This window comes from Trematomus bernacchii, unplaced genomic scaffold (genome assembly GCF_902827165.1).
Source record: "Trematomus bernacchii unplaced genomic scaffold, fTreBer1.1, whole genome shotgun sequence".
In the NCBI taxonomy this organism is placed as follows: domain Eukaryota; kingdom Metazoa; phylum Chordata; class Actinopteri; order Perciformes; family Nototheniidae; genus Trematomus; species Trematomus bernacchii.
The window spans coordinates 6,849,165-6,865,905 of NW_022987705.1; the positions used below are offsets into that span (position 1 = coordinate 6,849,165).

The 16,741-nt window shown below is 39.9% G+C and overlaps 2 protein-coding genes across 3 annotated transcripts in view; both read right to left on the minus strand.

Moving 5' to 3' along the window:
• Positions 1-6,200, minus strand: part of dclk1a (doublecortin-like kinase 1a) — a 47,270-nt gene extending 41,070 nt beyond the window's left edge. Inside the window, 3 exon segments of the mRNA XM_034140605.1 lie at positions 4,110-4,459; positions 5,109-5,504; positions 6,020-6,200. Of these exon segments, the coding sequence (XP_033996496.1) occupies positions 4,110-4,459; positions 5,109-5,469 (711 nt within the window). The 5' untranslated portion in view covers positions 5,470-5,504; positions 6,020-6,200.
• Positions 6,201-7,783: 1,583 nt separating this feature from the next.
• On the minus strand, positions 7,784-16,498 carry ccdc169 (coiled-coil domain containing 169). Of its 2 annotated transcripts, none has more exons than XM_034140529.1 (8): positions 15,893-16,498; positions 15,708-15,790; positions 14,613-14,723; positions 14,056-14,096; positions 12,818-12,916; positions 12,306-12,359; positions 11,740-11,816; positions 7,784-11,156 (listed from the first exon to the last, which is right to left on the minus strand). In XM_034140529.1, exons 1-8 carry the CDS (start codon positions 16,057-16,059, stop codon positions 10,988-10,990), a joined length of 801 nt encoding a protein of 266 aa, XP_033996420.1. In that variant the 5' UTR covers positions 16,060-16,498; the 3' UTR covers positions 7,784-10,987. The 2 variants fall into 2 exon arrangements, with proteins under 2 accessions (XP_033996420.1, XP_033996419.1); XM_034140528.1 differs by having other exon boundaries at positions 15,708-15,817.
• Positions 16,499-16,741: the final 243 nt, after the last annotated feature.

Sequence of the window (16,741 nt, forward strand, 5' to 3'; positions counted from 1 at the left end):
AATGTAAGATCCACGTTTTTTTTAGAGCTTGAACCATTAAAAGGTATCCAAGTCTCATATACCCCTTGAATGTTGACCACCCTGTGTCTTGTGAGTCCCCTAAATGCACCACTAAATCTGGGCAAACAACCCAATACTATGTGAACATATATATATATACATACACACCACATTGGCAAGTTGCAGTTGGATGAAATCAAAGTGTTTTTTTCTGTGAGCCTTGTATTTTTTTTAGCCCATCAATATGGGAATGGTACCTCTGCCAATGCTGAACCCACTGAGTAACACTGAAGGAGCTCACTAATGAGATACTCAAAAACACAATGCACCCGACCTCAGAGATTACTAAGTGGCGTCCCTTCATGCACTGGTTGATTATCGCCTACAGTTAATGGCGAGTGATGCATGAGCAGAAATCTAAATGAGTTCATTAAAAAGAGTGTGTGTCACTGTCCGTGCCTAAGTGTGCGTGAGCTTTGCGAGGCTCAGGCTGGCAGCTGGGCTCCACATAGTGTCTGTGTGCGTGTCTGTGTCTTTGTGTGTAAACAGAGCTTACATGTATTAATAGGCTAGTCATGTCCGAGCTCTAAGCCACTTACAGGTTTTCTTTTTTTCTTGATCAATCCAGCTACACTCATACTGTATCACATCACGGCAGGTCGGACAGTTCCTATGGCAACTAGATCAAATCATCACAGAAACCAGCCAAGGTGAAGAGCTTGCAGAGAAATATGAGGTTGTGGTTACCCCAAAGGAGAGGGGATGGAGCTAAAAATATCGCCTATCAGAAACAGTGAGACCTGAGACACGATCAATATGGCAGAGGGGGGGGGGGGAACTTGATATATTCTCTGTCAACCAGTCGCTCCTATTACAGACAGAAACACGATATCCAAAAGGATTGAGGTAGAGAAAGCTTGTTCACAGCCTGTTGTTGTCTCCTCTCTTTCCCATTATCAGTTCTCCCAGGATACTGCAAATCAGAAATGATGTAATCGTGATAACACACTTCAAAGCGTTTTATGGCAAACATGCGGGCGTATACACTCGAGATAGTTTGGTACAGATTGAAATGTACTCGTAATAACAATCAAGTGACAAAATGGGGTATTGAATGCCTAATAAGAAATATGAAATATAATTGTGCCGATTATAATCTGAATTTTATTTGAGCAAAGGCCTTATATTATATGATTTGACAACATTTAACGTTGGATGTTTGGGTCCATTTGTGACATAGAAGATGGAAGTTTGGCAGAAATGTGGTGCTCAAAGAAAGGTATTGCAACAGAAGAGTCACAAATGCAGATAAACACATAAACACAAAGGCAAAATAAGAGGACTGACAGCAACAACTGCAGACTCTCTCTTGAACTCTGCATAACTTAAAATACCAAAAGACATAATACATTATTCATCCCAGCCCAGTTTAGCTGCAGTATTTTTAACTGATATGAACTTCTAAGAAGTTTTGAAGTGGGGAATAAAATACATTAAAAAGTCATTATTTAAAAAGGATCCATGAATGGCAGACTATTGCAATCCTTGAGAACAATTGAAGGCAATAAGAATGAGAGGAAGAATGAGGCTTAATGGATGTACATTGTGCCTCTCCGTTTCTGGCCTTATTACAGGGGTTAATGAAGGCAAGGAGGCTGAGATTCTCATTCTCTCTCTCTCTCTCTCTCTCTCTCTCTCTCTCTCTCTCTGGTTCTGCAGGAACTCAACGTAACTGTATGGCCCAGAAACCTACTTCTGCTGTAGGCTCACAGACTGACACAGCAGATGACACCAACCAAAAGCAAAGACTCACACAACAACATGGACTCAGAAATGCATCCACCTGTGCACACACACACATTTCAATAACACTTAAAGTAACCTTATCCTGGTTATATTACCTTTAGCGCACTCCTGATATTCAATAATGTATATTCAAGTGTCATTAACATGCAGTTTGCTCACTAGTCACCCAATCCCTTCTGCTTTCACTCATACATATTTTATGTTGTTTCACTCAGATCTACATCTAGTAATAGTTTACCTTACTGAGTATTGAGGTTTATTTGTTGTTATATTAAGCTGATTTGCTGAAGTTAGCATGGATTAACCACATTGCATAGGGGGTTTAAATATTCAACAAGCTTATACTGTTTTCTGAGACCTTTCACCTATCCAGAAAGAAACAGGGGGCTGTTCAAGACGTGCCAAGAATTCTCTCTCATGAATGGCACACATTGGCAGTCTCAACCCTATGCAAATGTTCTTTAAATCTTACAATCTGACTCTCGCTTGCTTTAAAATCCATCATTCTAAATGTTGTTGTCCTCAAAAACATTACATAATCGCAAACTCTCCTACATGCATTAACCCACGCATTCATACACAAAAACAAAAGGAGAAGTGAGGTTCTGCACTCAGCCCAACCCAGCAAATGTGGCAGTGAGCATGTTACCATGCCTACAGGCCCAATCAATACAATGTCTAAAAATAGCATGACCATAATAGTCTTACTTCCCATCGCAGAGGGGTGACCGGGGAGAGAGCAGCATTTATTGTGTAATCTCCAAGATAATCGTAACCAGTGGTGACAACACAGTTAGTGGGGCATTGAGCAAAAGCGTGAGTTTAATCCCCCCAACAGGAGCTTTCTCAAAGAAAACCTGATCCTGGGGATTTTATTGGCCGGTGCTGGGCTCTAACAGCAGGGCAGGGTTAACTGTGGATCATTAAATAGACTGCATGGCTTCAGAGACAGGAGGACATGCCAGGGCCAACACATGGAAATTAAGCGGGATAAATGCTTACACAGAGTACTAAAATGGCAATGAAGAATGAAAAGCCCACTGTACAAAGGCCATACGAGTCATGGATGAGTCACAAATTGGCTATTAAGGAGATGATTACTGTGCAACACAAAATGGCAGGACGCCCTTAACGTCAAACACAATCTGTTTCATAATAATGTTGTCGTTCTGATGATGCTGTTAGGGTGAAAACTGTGTCGGTACATTCAATAACTTGGAGCTACAGCATGAGAGAGGCATAGAGAGGAGAGCAGACAGACAGAGACAATGATGATTGAGGATGGCAGGAGAGATAGAGAGGTGACATGAAGGCAAACAGGCTGAGATTATAAAACTACATCAAGTCACAAATATAACCAGATACCCTGACATACTGGCAGAGATGTCCTTTTCCTTTGTGTGGCTTCCCTTCATAAACGTGGACGTGTGCCAGCAAAGAGAAAGTGTGTTTGACCTCATTTCACTGCAGCGCAGGCCAAGTTCAGAGCCATTTCCACATTAGTGCTGTAGTGGAGAATATGTGCATGGATCCTTGCATATGTACGTGCCTGTACACTACAGTCCTGTTTTGATGTGTGTTCTTTTTATAGCATCTCACCTGCACTGCTGAGGAAAAAAGTGAGCTAAATATGTGGGTGGACTATCAAGAGGCCGTGACTCAGATCTGTTTTCGAAGGCAAAGCCCTGGCACACATCGCAGCAGCGTGGGTGATAACCCAGACTTCATTCATAGATTTCTTTCATCTTTACCTTCTCTTGACCCCTTTCGGTCTCAGTGTCACTCTCGCCACAGCTGTGAACAGGGACACAAACGCTCTTCATTCACACAAGGCTCATTAAAGAGGAATGAGAATGTGGTCATAAAATATTTAAGCATTTTTTCCTCCTACCAGCCTGTTGCTCTTTCTATTCTCCTCTCCAAGCAACACAATTGATACATAATATACAAATGCAAAAACTAAATCGCATCTCAGTGACTGGTGTATTCATCTCAATGGAAGCACTCATAATGTTTGAAAAACATCAGCTCCCACTGTCTGTACCACAGAAAGGAAATTGAGACAGGAAGCTTTAGAAACATTGCTACATTGAAAGCCAGCAAACAATCAGCAATGGCAGTCAAAGGTTTGTCAGAGGTTCTCTGACTTAAACCATAAAAAGGCTTAGTGTTGCCTTCCACAACACTAACAGTGGTAACAAAATGGGGCGCTTATCTTCCAACACCAACTCAAAAAGAAATGATTGTGTTTTTGCCCTTATACAGTAGCAATGATGATGATATTTTGACCAAAGATTTCTCACCAGTTTCCCCTCCAGCGTGTAGATCTTCTTCACCACGCCGGAGTCGAGCTTGATGGCATCAGTAATATCGGTCAGGACTTGTTCGTAGGAATGGGCCGTCTTCTTGTTCAGCAGGATCCTCACAGTTTTGCGGGGCTTCACTCCGCTCCGAACTACGGACACTAGCTTCGGACGTATGAAGTCCTTGGTTTCACGACTCTCTGGAGCCCCAGCCTTGGCGCTGCCCAGGGAGGGGGGCCCGCGGGAGGATGCAGCCGAGGCCTTGACATTCACCGACCAGTTGGGGTTCACGTTTTTTGTGTAATCCAACTTTTTGTAAGCTTCGATGGAGCTGCACACATAGCTTTCACCTGTTGGGGTTCAAATGGAAGGGGAGAGAGGAAAGATACATTACTTAAAGCAACAATGTTTGAAATTAGAGCAAAAATTGTGAAAAATAGGGCTGACAATAGAGCAGAAGCAAGGCTGTCTATTTGTATTGTGTAACATCTCTTAAATAAGCAACTATTATTCTAGCAGCAGGCAGCATATTACAGCAATACATACATTCAACCCTATAAAATGATATAGGAAAAGTCTGCAGCTTTTGTTCAATTTTCTACTTTACAGGCCTATTTTTTTCTTAAAGCCAAAGCAACTTGTACCTCTTCCCATGTCACTTCCTAGAGAGTAAAACGGTTTAAGAGGGAGCTAATCTGAGACAAAACATATGTCAGGTTCACCATATGGCCACCAAATGACTGATATAATCTTCACCATAATAATCTACAGTGTGATTAGTGAGTATATGAAGCAGTGCCCAAAAGAAACAGTTTATTAAGCATTTTAAACCTGTTTTCTGTAAATCTAGGTTTGTGTAACCACAGAGAGGTGAACAAGGAAACATGGCATGGCAGCCGAGGATCAGGCAGTGGTTGTTAGAAAGACAGATTAGGCTACATTATGCTAACAAGGCCTTGAATCCCCCAGGTGTGTTGTAAAGTTGTGTAGGCTACCCACCTTCTACCAGCTGCTCAATATTGGAGATCCTCTTGCAACCATCCAGGGTGTAGATGGTGCGGACGCCCTGCGGCAGGTTGACGTTGTCGGACAGGGAGCGGGTCATGTCCGCCAGCAGGGCGTCAAAGGTCCGGAACCGGTCTGGGGAGATGGCGTAAACTATCCCGTTGAAGTACCGGTCTCCGTTGCGGTAGAATCGGACCTTCTTGGCTCTCCTCTCCGTGGTAAGAGTCTTCAGGGTCCGGGTCCGGTACAGGCTGCAGTGGGCGCTGTGCGTGGGGCTCGGCACCCCGTTCAATTTCGCACTGGACCGGCCGTGCCTCTGACCTTTGTCCCGCTCGTCGAAATGCTCCATCTCCATTTCTCTGGCGAGGCTCACAAGTACGGCTGTACTGTCTAAGGGAGGACAAACAAGTAGGAGGGTAAGGCTGCGGTGAAAAGTTTTTCTCGAAGTAAACAAAAACAAACGGTGTCGAAAAGGATAGACACCGACCGAGGAGAGGTTTGGACGGGCTGGTAAAGTCCGTCGCTGGTGCTCTGACTGAAAATAACTCCCTAATGACAGATTAAGAGCTGTTAAGCCGAGCAGCGGACAGCATGCCTCATGACGAGCCGCACTGTCTGTCAGTGAGTTCCTCTGAGGCGCAAATGGATGGAGACTGAGAGAGAGCGGCAGTCACGAATCAATAAAAGCCTATTAATTTTCTCTTTCTAAATAGTCAGAAACACGGGATCGGCCCAGCATAAAAAAACGATCACATAATCATTTAAATAAGAAAAAAAAATGAAATGTTTATTTAGGCTACTTTCTAATTGACGGGGGTAGAATCGACACGAGACATTAGTTTACGACAAAAAACATGTAAAGGGAATAATGATTTTAACAACAGCTGATACTGACACAGGCTTACCTACGTGCGTAATTAACGCTTCTGTGACGGTCACCTCCAGTGTGACTGATGTTTGATTTCCCAACAGATATGAAGAAAAAGAGTTCAGTGGGCTGGTCGCTGACACTGGATGGTGGTAACGTGTGATCCTATCCTGGCTGCAGTGAGCCCCCCTGTGCGTCTCTTTGTTGTCCGGTTGATGTGCCCCACCACCACCACCACCAAACAACAGTGAGTGTGTGTGTGTGTATGTGTGCGCAAGAAGCTGGACTGGAAATGAACTAGGTAGCAGCTGCTCCCCCTCCCCTTCTCTGTTTACCCACCAGCTCCTCTCTCTCCTCCTCCACTTCACTCTGTCGTGATCTTCATTCAGTGCCTCCACCCCTCATTAGGATGCAAACCCACACTTCCCACTCGTGCTGGGGGTGCTGCCTGTCCTGCAAACACCCCCTGCCCGCGTCATGCGTCAGCTGGGGGGCCAGTCTAAATATTCAATTTCAAGGGCAAAAATGTACATTTATTAAATTATTGAAACTTTCCAGTGACAAAGTTCTGGAGAATTCCCTGGTAGAAGTAGCAGGATCATACCTGTATGAATATATATAATATAACATATGTTTTACTTTTTTAATACAATTTAATATTTTATATTGTTGCATCGACTCAGTTGTCTTGTGTCTTATCTGTCAGAGAGAAACCATTATCTATTTTATTTTATTTTTATTATCATACATTTCACCTCCTTGTGTCTATTAACCTGATAACATTTTATATTTTGCCGCATGTACCTTTTAAAGTTCTTAACAAATAATCTGAGGGGAATTTCTTGTTTGTTTTTAACTTGTGATGTGTCATTTTGTAAAGCACTTTGAGCTGCATGTGTTGTATGAAAAGTGCTATATAAATAAAGCTTTATTATTATTACTTTTATTTTTATTTTGACACACACATTGTACATTTTTTGTGAATGCCATTGACTTTGCCACGTGAAAACAAGAAACATCTATACAGAGGTCTAAACTAAAACCGGTCACATATCTGCAAAACCATTGGACTTTAAACACAGAGCAGCATTGTGTTCAATGTTATGTAACATACTTTCTCCGTTGTATACACTTAGCAGCTACAACCTAAACTATAAGATCCAAACTATGCAGAGCAGCTTTTACAGTGATCCAAATAGAGTGTGACAAGTAGGATTTCTCTCGTGTAGAAAGTCTCCATTGGGATTACATGTCAATTGATTTCAACATGTTGAGATGAGAGCCGGAGACGATGCTGCCGTCTCATCAGAAGCTTGTTTCTTCCTATAAGCTCTGAAGTTTGCATGTCGACAGGAAGTAGTCTCTTAGAGCAATGGAGAGATCGAGACCACTGACCTACATCCTCGCCTCAAGAGACCACCTAATTCTGCTCCATCAACACCCCCTAATAAACTGCTGTGTTGTGTGTGTGTGTGTGTGTGTGTGTGTGTGTGTGTGTGTGTGTGTGTGTGTGTGTGTGTGTGTGTGTGTGTGTGTGTGTGTGTGTGTGTGGTGTGTGTGTGTGTGTGTGTGTTGTGTGTGTGTGTGTGTGTGTGTGTGTGTGTGTGTGTGTGTGTGTGTGTGTGTGTGTGTGTGTGTGCATTTTTCTGTGTCGGTGCTGCTTAATGTTTTAACACTCTCTGGAAATAGTGTCCAGATATCAAAATAACATATTAACAGATGGAAGAGGGTGTTTATGTTGAACATGTCACAGCTTTAATATATAAATTGTTTGTCTTTCGTATATTAATATGCCTTGACATGTTTTAATGCTTTTCTCAAAACGTGAAACATAATACGGTTCAACTATATCCACATTTACATAAATATATCAGACATTTTAATGGCTTATTACAGTATTTTATTGCATCTTTTATGACTGCTTCCGTGTGCTAATCTGCTTTTTTGACTATACATGCACATAATGAAAGACAGGTACACAACGTAAGAAAAATACACATTTTCTCCACACAGATCTTTCTATTTTCGGGAGACAAAGTTCCTGTCTCAATGTATCAGGAGAAACAGAGGATATGTGGGGGAATATGTTGTTTAGACAAAGAAAGATGGAGGACATCGTCAAGGACTTATAACAGCAGTATCATGGTCTCAATCCTATTCTTAATGCCTTAGAATTTGCAAGTCAAATAATGATATTTGTCAGTGTCCACATGTTTACAAAAGGAGACATCAGAATGAAAAGACTTGGGAATATATCATTCATCCATACAAGTAGATGTTATCTTTGCTCCTGACGCATAGGCAAATTCAATTGACTTGTAAGAAGAGAGAATATGTGCCTTTGCCTGCACAATTAATGTGATCCCTCATAAAAAGGTTCTTACTTTTTTTATGCAAAGATCTTCTCTTAGTAACTCACAACTGCCACTTTTGGACTGTTTCAGAGACACCAAAAAAGAACATGAGAAACACATTTAATAACCATATTTAAATGCATTTTGCTTAACTGAATAAAGATGGACTGATGATTCATATTGTGATAAATTCGTCTTGGAATAATTTAGGAAATTAAATCAGTCTTAATTTCACAGCCAAAGAGAGATATTTAAAACCTCTACCTACTCAGTCTCTTGGCATATGCTTCTGTACAAAAGATACATTTCCCATTCTATTATTAAACATTGCATTGTTCTGTTACAATTTCACACAACACAGGTTGGTGTGTGAACATTTGGACGGGTGAACAATTCTGTTACTCTGACACATTTCAAAGGGTTAAAGGTAGAGTCTAAATCAGGTCGATTAGGAATCCTTTGATTTAATAATCAAATTGGGTGTGGGTATGACACTGCCCAAAATCACTGCATCATGTTATATTGACCTTGTTATTCTAAATTGTGAGATTAGAACTTTTGCACAGAGTTTGAATGAATGTTTGAACATTGCTTACCAATCCAAAATGTTGCTGAATGCATTATTTAAGTAGTCCGTTTGAAAAAGTTCAAATAAAAAGAAGCAGCAGTATTTCATAACAGGCACGTTGTGGTCTAAGTATTAAGAGGGGAAAAAATGGTTTCACAGTTTGTATGCTGTTTATTAAATGGCAAAGCTAAGCAGATTGATCAATAAACATTTATTATTAAAAACGTATAAATACTTAACGTTATTGTTTAAAAGTAAGAATAAGAATGTTTTGGATTGGTATTGGCAGATGCTCAACTTTGAGGTATCTGTAATGGACATATAAAAAGTGGTGTTGAGTCATCACAAAGGTCAACTAAAGTGTGAATAAAGCACATGGATATGTACATGAATGCATGCAATCACCCTCACAAACGAGTCTCCTACACTCTCACATATGCACTAGTATAGACACTAGATTGTTTCCAGCATACTCAGGGTTAGTACAGAGAGGGGCTAACTGAATTAGCATGGGCAGTTCTGTGACGTGTTGTTTTGACGGATACTGTAGTTATTTGTCAATGTGTTTCACCTGTCAGCAAGAGACATCTACAGTAGGTGCTTACTCTGTAGCTGTGTGATTCATGAGTTGTACTAAAGCTTTTGCATGAAACGGAGAGAAAAAGAGGTGGAGGGGAAAGAGGTAAAGAAAGGTGGTGTGCTCTAGATGTGCTCACTCTTTCATAAGGCAACATGCACTCTTAAATATAAAGCCATTAATCTAAGACAAACAACCTGTCACTGCAGCGCATTTATGATTTCACACTGAGACAGCTAACCTTATCAGAAATACGTGTGGGCCTGTACAAATCCAAAACTAGAACTCCCACAGTGCTTTTCCAAAGATTTTAGACAGTGAAGTCAATATCAGCAAACACAAACAAGTTTCTGGAGATGGATTAATGATTTGTTATCAAATACTTTTTTTGGACTGTGTTTATTAAATGAATCGAAGGATAAATGAGTGGTTAATTGTGTGAGATCATATTGCATTTAAATAAAAAGCTTGTTTGCATCATCTCATTTAAGTTAGTTAATTCGTTCACATTCTTGTGTGGACTTTAGCCGTCACACATTTTACAAAGCCATATTTGTCGCTAATATATAATATTTCTATAAATACATATTGGGATTTTCCTTCACAACAAACGAAAGGTTGAAAATTCAGAATCATGTTAAAGGACTATTTCAGCTGGACGGGTGCTTGTTGACACGGGGGGTTTATCTTTGCTCTTTTAGTTAAAAGTCAAGTTTGCATAGTGGCTACAACACAGCTTTGGACATATATTCACAGAGCAGGTATATTCCTGTTAATTAAAACAAATGTTTGGTCATATTTCCTGAGCTAATCAATATTAAGCTATTAGACTTACAGACCAATCGGTAAATAAGAAAACAGCTATATTCATTAAGCTAGAGCCCAGATTAATGTATAAATCCATGTTGTTTTTCCCTATAAGATACTGCTTCTATTCAATGATGTGTTTGTGAAGAAGTGTGGAGGAGCCGTGGAGGGGTTCAGTTTTGTCAGCCTCAAAACTGAAACAGCTTCGGGCAATTTTCCTGTTCACTACTGCATCTCATTTGAGCGTATTCTTACACATTTGTAAAGGCTGTCAGTGGGTGGGACGGGGGTGACTGGTTGCTCTGTGGATGAACTGCTTTTGGAGAGAGTGCTGGATGCGGTGTTGCTTACGTAATAGTAGTCGTAGGAGGTGTTTAGAGAATTTTTTTTCAAGTGACACAAGAAATGTCAGACTCAGCAGGCTTCTGGTACATTAGGAGTCAACCTCACTGAAGCCTGTGATATTCCTCTCTTTAACGTTTCTCTTCAATGCTGCTCTTTTTGTTGAAACAAAGAAAGGTGTAAGGCGATAATAATGGCACTTCATTATAAATGGAACATGTTTTACCACTGTATTTGACATCAATAAACACCACAGGATAACCATCAGAAATGCAATGTTTCCTCCCAGTAATCTTTTGAGAAATGTAAACAAAACCACCACTCTTTTTAAAAAGGGCTATAACACTAGGTGGGATTTCAGGGATTGTGTTTCAGGTAGTACTTCAGTGTGGGTAACCTGCTTCCCCTTTGGGATTTCCTCTCTTCTCTTCTCTCCGCTGTGACTCCATTGCTACCACCTCCATCTTCTTCCCTTTCTTTTCCCTTCTTAGCATCAGCCTCTGCCTTTCTGCTGGTCTGCCTCTCTCTATGCAATCAGAAAGAAATGTTAGTTCAGCAAAAACAATATAATAGACACAAAATGTTTTCTATTAACGTGTATATAGACTTCTTGCTCTATTTTTGTATTTGTATGTTTGTATTTTATTATATATCATTGGATATTGCCATTTCTACACTGTAGCTTATGTGCATATGACATTAAAACCTTTGAATCTAGAAAAAAACTAAAATTACAGTGTTTTGGAGAGATACAAATAACACTCATATTCTTGTTTTTACATTTTCCAACAATGAACAATTATGCAGGTTCCAATTTTCAACATGTACAGACTCCTTCGAGTTAATTTGTCCAGCATGATTACTTTTATCATGAATACATTTGGTAAAACAATTACTCAGTCATTTCCGACACATTTTTACATGATCTTTACTCTACATGTATCTTCTTTGTTTTTAATTGAACTAGGTAATCTTAGTTGTAATGCTTATATCATATAAGTGATGTTGTTTTGTGCATATTTGTGTTATTTAATTCAGCTCTAGAGTATTTGTTTGAGTGTGCTCACACTTCATGTTATTGTGTCCATCACCTGTAGGTGTTCACTGACCTCTTGTGTTTGCTCTCTGCTGCCCTCTGTGCCTCAGTGGAGTACTGTCTTCTTTGGGCTTCAAGTGTGGAGGACAGCTGTAGCAATGGACACGTCAGGAGTAAAGCAGTTAGTGCACTGCAGACACATACACATTGTGATAGCTGTACACACATTATTTTGTGTTAACATCAGATATGAGCCAGTCTCATGCTGCCACTTCAAATGTAGAGATTTGGTGCCTAAATGTTGAGAGAGAAATGCTGTTCTTGCAGCTGCAGGATCAGTTTTGATGCAGCACAAGGCAGAAAGTCCTTGACTCACTTTCTTTTTGGCAGAACAGAGATTTAACCATTATATAACAAGAGAAAGCAGCAGTGGAGGATGAATGAGAAATCACAACTAGGCATGAAAGAGAAGAGCTGGAGAGCACTTAACACTGGATTAACCTTTTGTACAGCAATTAACAATGACAGCTAGTCTTAAGTATGGCATGTATTTAATTAATAGTTTATAGGTTTAGTTGAGAGCTATACTTGCCTGATTAGTTATGAAAACTTTATGCAAGAATGAAAGGGAATGCTTACCTTGGCAATTTCTGAAAGGTATGCCCGCCTCTCATCATTGGTTTTATGAAATGCCTGAAATGTGAAAGGAACAGAGGGCCTTAGCGCAACATTTCTTTTCTTTCCATGGACTCATTTAAATCGCAGTGCTTGTTATTTGTGAACTGGCCGTGTGTATTAGAGTGCATTTCATGAGGTTGTCAATGTTAATGAGCAACAGATTACAACATGGATTACTGGCTGCACATGCTGCGTGTTAAACCTTTATTCATCTAATATGGCGCTGTTTGCTGAGCACACAATAAACAAAGAACCAAGTCAAACTAGCAGTGCAGGACAAAGCTTATGTTGCATTTTGAAAATGCAAAACAAGAAATATCAGACAAATCTTTTTCAATCCCTTGCTAATGATGGAAATGTGTTACTGAAATATGTAATAGCAGGAACAAATGTAAAGCTGCTTGTCTTATAAATAATATAAAGGGACCAGAAGACCTTGTGACACTCAACAATACTGAAAACAAGGTCCAAACCTTTCCCTCCTGTTCGATTCTGCTGTGAGCGTCCATCAGCTGACTCTGGAGGTCTGACTTCTCCTCAGTCAGGAGCTTCAGACGCTGTCTCAGTGTTTCCTGCGGCAAAGTGTTTCCATTAATTACATCAATTCATAACAAAGAAGCATGAAAGGTGTTGCACTGCTGACTAATTAAAAATCAATTTGTACCAGAATAACACAATGTTATCGGATAGGATCAAACAATAACATAACACTTAATGCAAAAACATGAGCACACAAATGGATTAGGCTCATGCATTATTCAATAACCAAATAAACACATTAGAGCTGAGACATGGTGAGTTAACATGAGGTTTCTAGCACAGAGCAGAGTGTTGTGTTTTGAATACAGACTCTAAAAAAGAATAAGCAGCAGTAGGAGATGCTTGTGGATAAGCCAGTTGCTGAGTATTTTATTAATCGTTTAATGTTCCAGTCAGAAGTGGAAGTGTTCAGATACTTTATTAAGTAAGTAGCAATATCACAGTATAAAGATACTCAGATAAGTAATCATCTTGTACTGATTAACATAAAACCTTATTTATATAAATGTATGTAAGAACTATCTGCAACCACAAAGGAAAGTTTTGAGCAGTGAAATGTAGCCGCTTTTGTTTTTATTATACCTTAATTTATTAACGTACAGGTTGCATTATCTAATGTGTAGATGATTACCATTGAGCTTAACACTGTCACTGTCGCTACACTTTTAAACAATAATCTATATTCTCCTCACATACAAACATACTCTATCCTACAGTCTCGCTCACAGTTTACAGAGCTTCAGGCCACAGTCTTACAGTCACTCATGGATACTCTAATGGGCATCTGTTAGTTCTGCCTTAAGGCACACAGACACACACATGTTTAGTCTGAATTGTGCCACCTTTTAGTGTGTGTTGTGCATTGTAATTAGTGTGCTCTACTCTCCCATGGTTAGTAATCCTGTGATTATAGTGCTGTGATTAAACTGTGTTTGATTTCAGCATGCATCAACGGGAGGATGGAGAGCAGCTGGCATTACAATCCTCTCTGTCCTGCTGCCTTCTCCCTCATTCTGAGTCTCTGGCTCTCTCTGCTGGTATGTGCTTCTATAGCTCTCTGTGGGTTGTCTGTTTATTGATCTGAACTTAGAAAAAACACACTAAATACAACCAATGCAACAAAACAGATTAAGAAAAAGCTCAATAAAGAAATTAACATGTTTGCACTCACTACCGACATGTCATCAAACATTCGGATGGAGGCCAACCGATCTGTGAAAAACAAGAGAAGATGTTAGCATTATGAGTGCAGGCTCTGAATAAAAATGTGATTAAACATACTGTTAAGTCGCCTGTTCTCAAAAACTCTTATTTCAGAGCAGACAGAGGAGCATTTTACACACAAGTTGGAGGCAGAAACAGGACTGAGCTGCCTTAAATCATTTTGAAAAGTTCAACCTTAGCTCCTATAATGGGTTTTTAATTAACCATGTAGACAAAATACAGACACCATGACCTAAAGGACAAAAATTTCCCTATTGAAAACCAACAGTTTGTCATCCCACCAGCATTTCACCATAAAATGATGTGTTCTATTATATCAGGGTTGCAATGGAGCAATGGCTTCATACTTGTAATTTGTAGTATTTTCAATCAGATTGAGCTATTTTGTGCAAGTCCATCTGTGGACTTCAGAGTATTCTTTTATAGGCAGTGAGTAATTTCAGGTTTAAAGAGTCAAAAAAGACATAATAAATGTACTTCTAGCATAAACCCTTTGAAACTCACCCATGGGGTTTCCTCGCAGGTCCTCCAGTCTCTCATGAATGAATGACATCTGTCGCTCCAACTGTCCATTTAGCTCTGTCTGTGTCTCAAACCTAGTCTTCCACTCATTTTCTGTACAGAATAAACAGAGGACACTGTTAGATTTTAATCACAAATGGGATAGGACATGACAGACACCACAGCTGAGTGTGTGCTGATACCAGTGGATTATTGGGTAACATGTTGCCAGTGGGTCAAGATGGCATGACATAGGCTACTATACACTTTTTTTTTTTTAATTATATAAGTTAAAGGTATACGATAGTGATGTGTCGGTCGCGAACGAGCCGATTCTTTTGAACGGCTCTTTGGTACGAACGAGGGGAACCGAGTCGTACTTGGTGAGAGCCGTTCTTCTTATCGTTCAATCAAAGTTGGTCCGCACTCACTGCCTGCCAAAATTCACTCGCCTTTTAAAAAGCTTGATTTTGTTCCCCAAACGTATTCTGTGAAGACCCGCCCCTACTCTGATTGGTAGGTTTCAGCACGAGGAGTTAGGTGGGGTGGGTCTTAACGGAATACGCGAGAGAGAGAAGTCATAACAAGTGGTACTGGACAGATAGACGACGTGTTTTTCGGATGGAAAATGAGCCAAACGCGAAAACGCAGCAGCATTTGGATGCACTTCAACCAAAACCCAGGCAGTGATAAAGGCAAAATATCCTTTAAAGCAGGGTCAACAAATAATCTCCATCGCCACTTAAAAACACACTACTAATATTAAGAGTTGCGTGAATTTCATTCAAGGCAAGGCAACTTTATTTACTTAACACATGCAGAGGGTAAATTCAAAGTACATTCACTGACATGAATGACATGGATATGGCGCCACCTTGTGTCATGTTTACAATGCAGATTATTGACATTAGGTCTGGCAATGCAGTCAATCATTATCCTGGTGATTATTTCGCAGATAAACCTAGTAACCCCGCCCCCTTTTTTAAAAAACGGCTCTTTTGAACGGCTCTTTTGAACGGCTCTTTGAAAGGAACGGAGCCATAAGATCCGGCTCCCTTCAAAGAGCCATAATTCCCATCACTAGTATACGAAACTCACCCTGTCCATCAACACTGTGCAGTCTATCCTGCAGTTCACACATGGTACTCCGAAGGTCAGACACTGACTCTTCGAGCATTTCTCTGTAATAATAGAAACGAGACGATTTCCTTTTTGCAGATGAAAATAACATATAATCTCCTTAATAACTTTGTAAGTAATACATTTACTTCAAACAAACTTACTTAATTTCCCTCTCATGTTCAAGCTCTGCCTGCAGCCGTGCCAAATCGTATTTGCTGTAGTCGCTATCTCCACTCATGTTTCTGAAAAACTCACAACTGAACAAACGTTTGTGCCTCGGGGTTACTATGGAGACAGCTTTTTCCGGCCCGTACAGAGACTGGGACATAATGGCGCAGATTAGCGGGGAGTGGAAAATAAAACGTCCTCTAAATAACTCGCAAATTACATATTCGTCACAGAGTGGCTTTATTATGCAAGCAGTATTTTTTAAATGACTATTTCGCGCTTAATTAGTCCTGAAAATGGACGACTGTTTACTAAACTCTTCATTAATGGCCTGTAAATGCCGGTTAATTAATCGCAGACTCATGGTAGGGTAGGCTATTATATATTTTATAATTGAAAAAACAACATGCAAATGACGAAAAAGAGCTCTGATATTTCTGTTGTTTGTTTTTGTCCTCTATAACACCACTTTTCGAAACATTTTAAAATGCAACTCTGGTAATCATGGATAGGCCTACATGTTAAGTTAAAAAAGGTAATGTATTACATTTGTTTTCTGGTTTACATTATCATAGCCACAGGTTCACTCAAATCATACATAGGCCCAGTGGCGTTTTTATATGTACAAAAGTGGTGGGGCACAATGAAATTAGATGTCTATATATAAGCTTCTGCAGTGACGTGCAGTGAGATTCATGGCTGGTGAGGCACTGGCACTGACTCTTCAGGTTTACAAATATTATATTTTGACCTAAACCAAAATATAATATTATTTTCAAAAGCTTTTTTTGTCTGATGCTTCGATTAATTTTAAACAGACAGTTCAACAAAAGGATACCCAA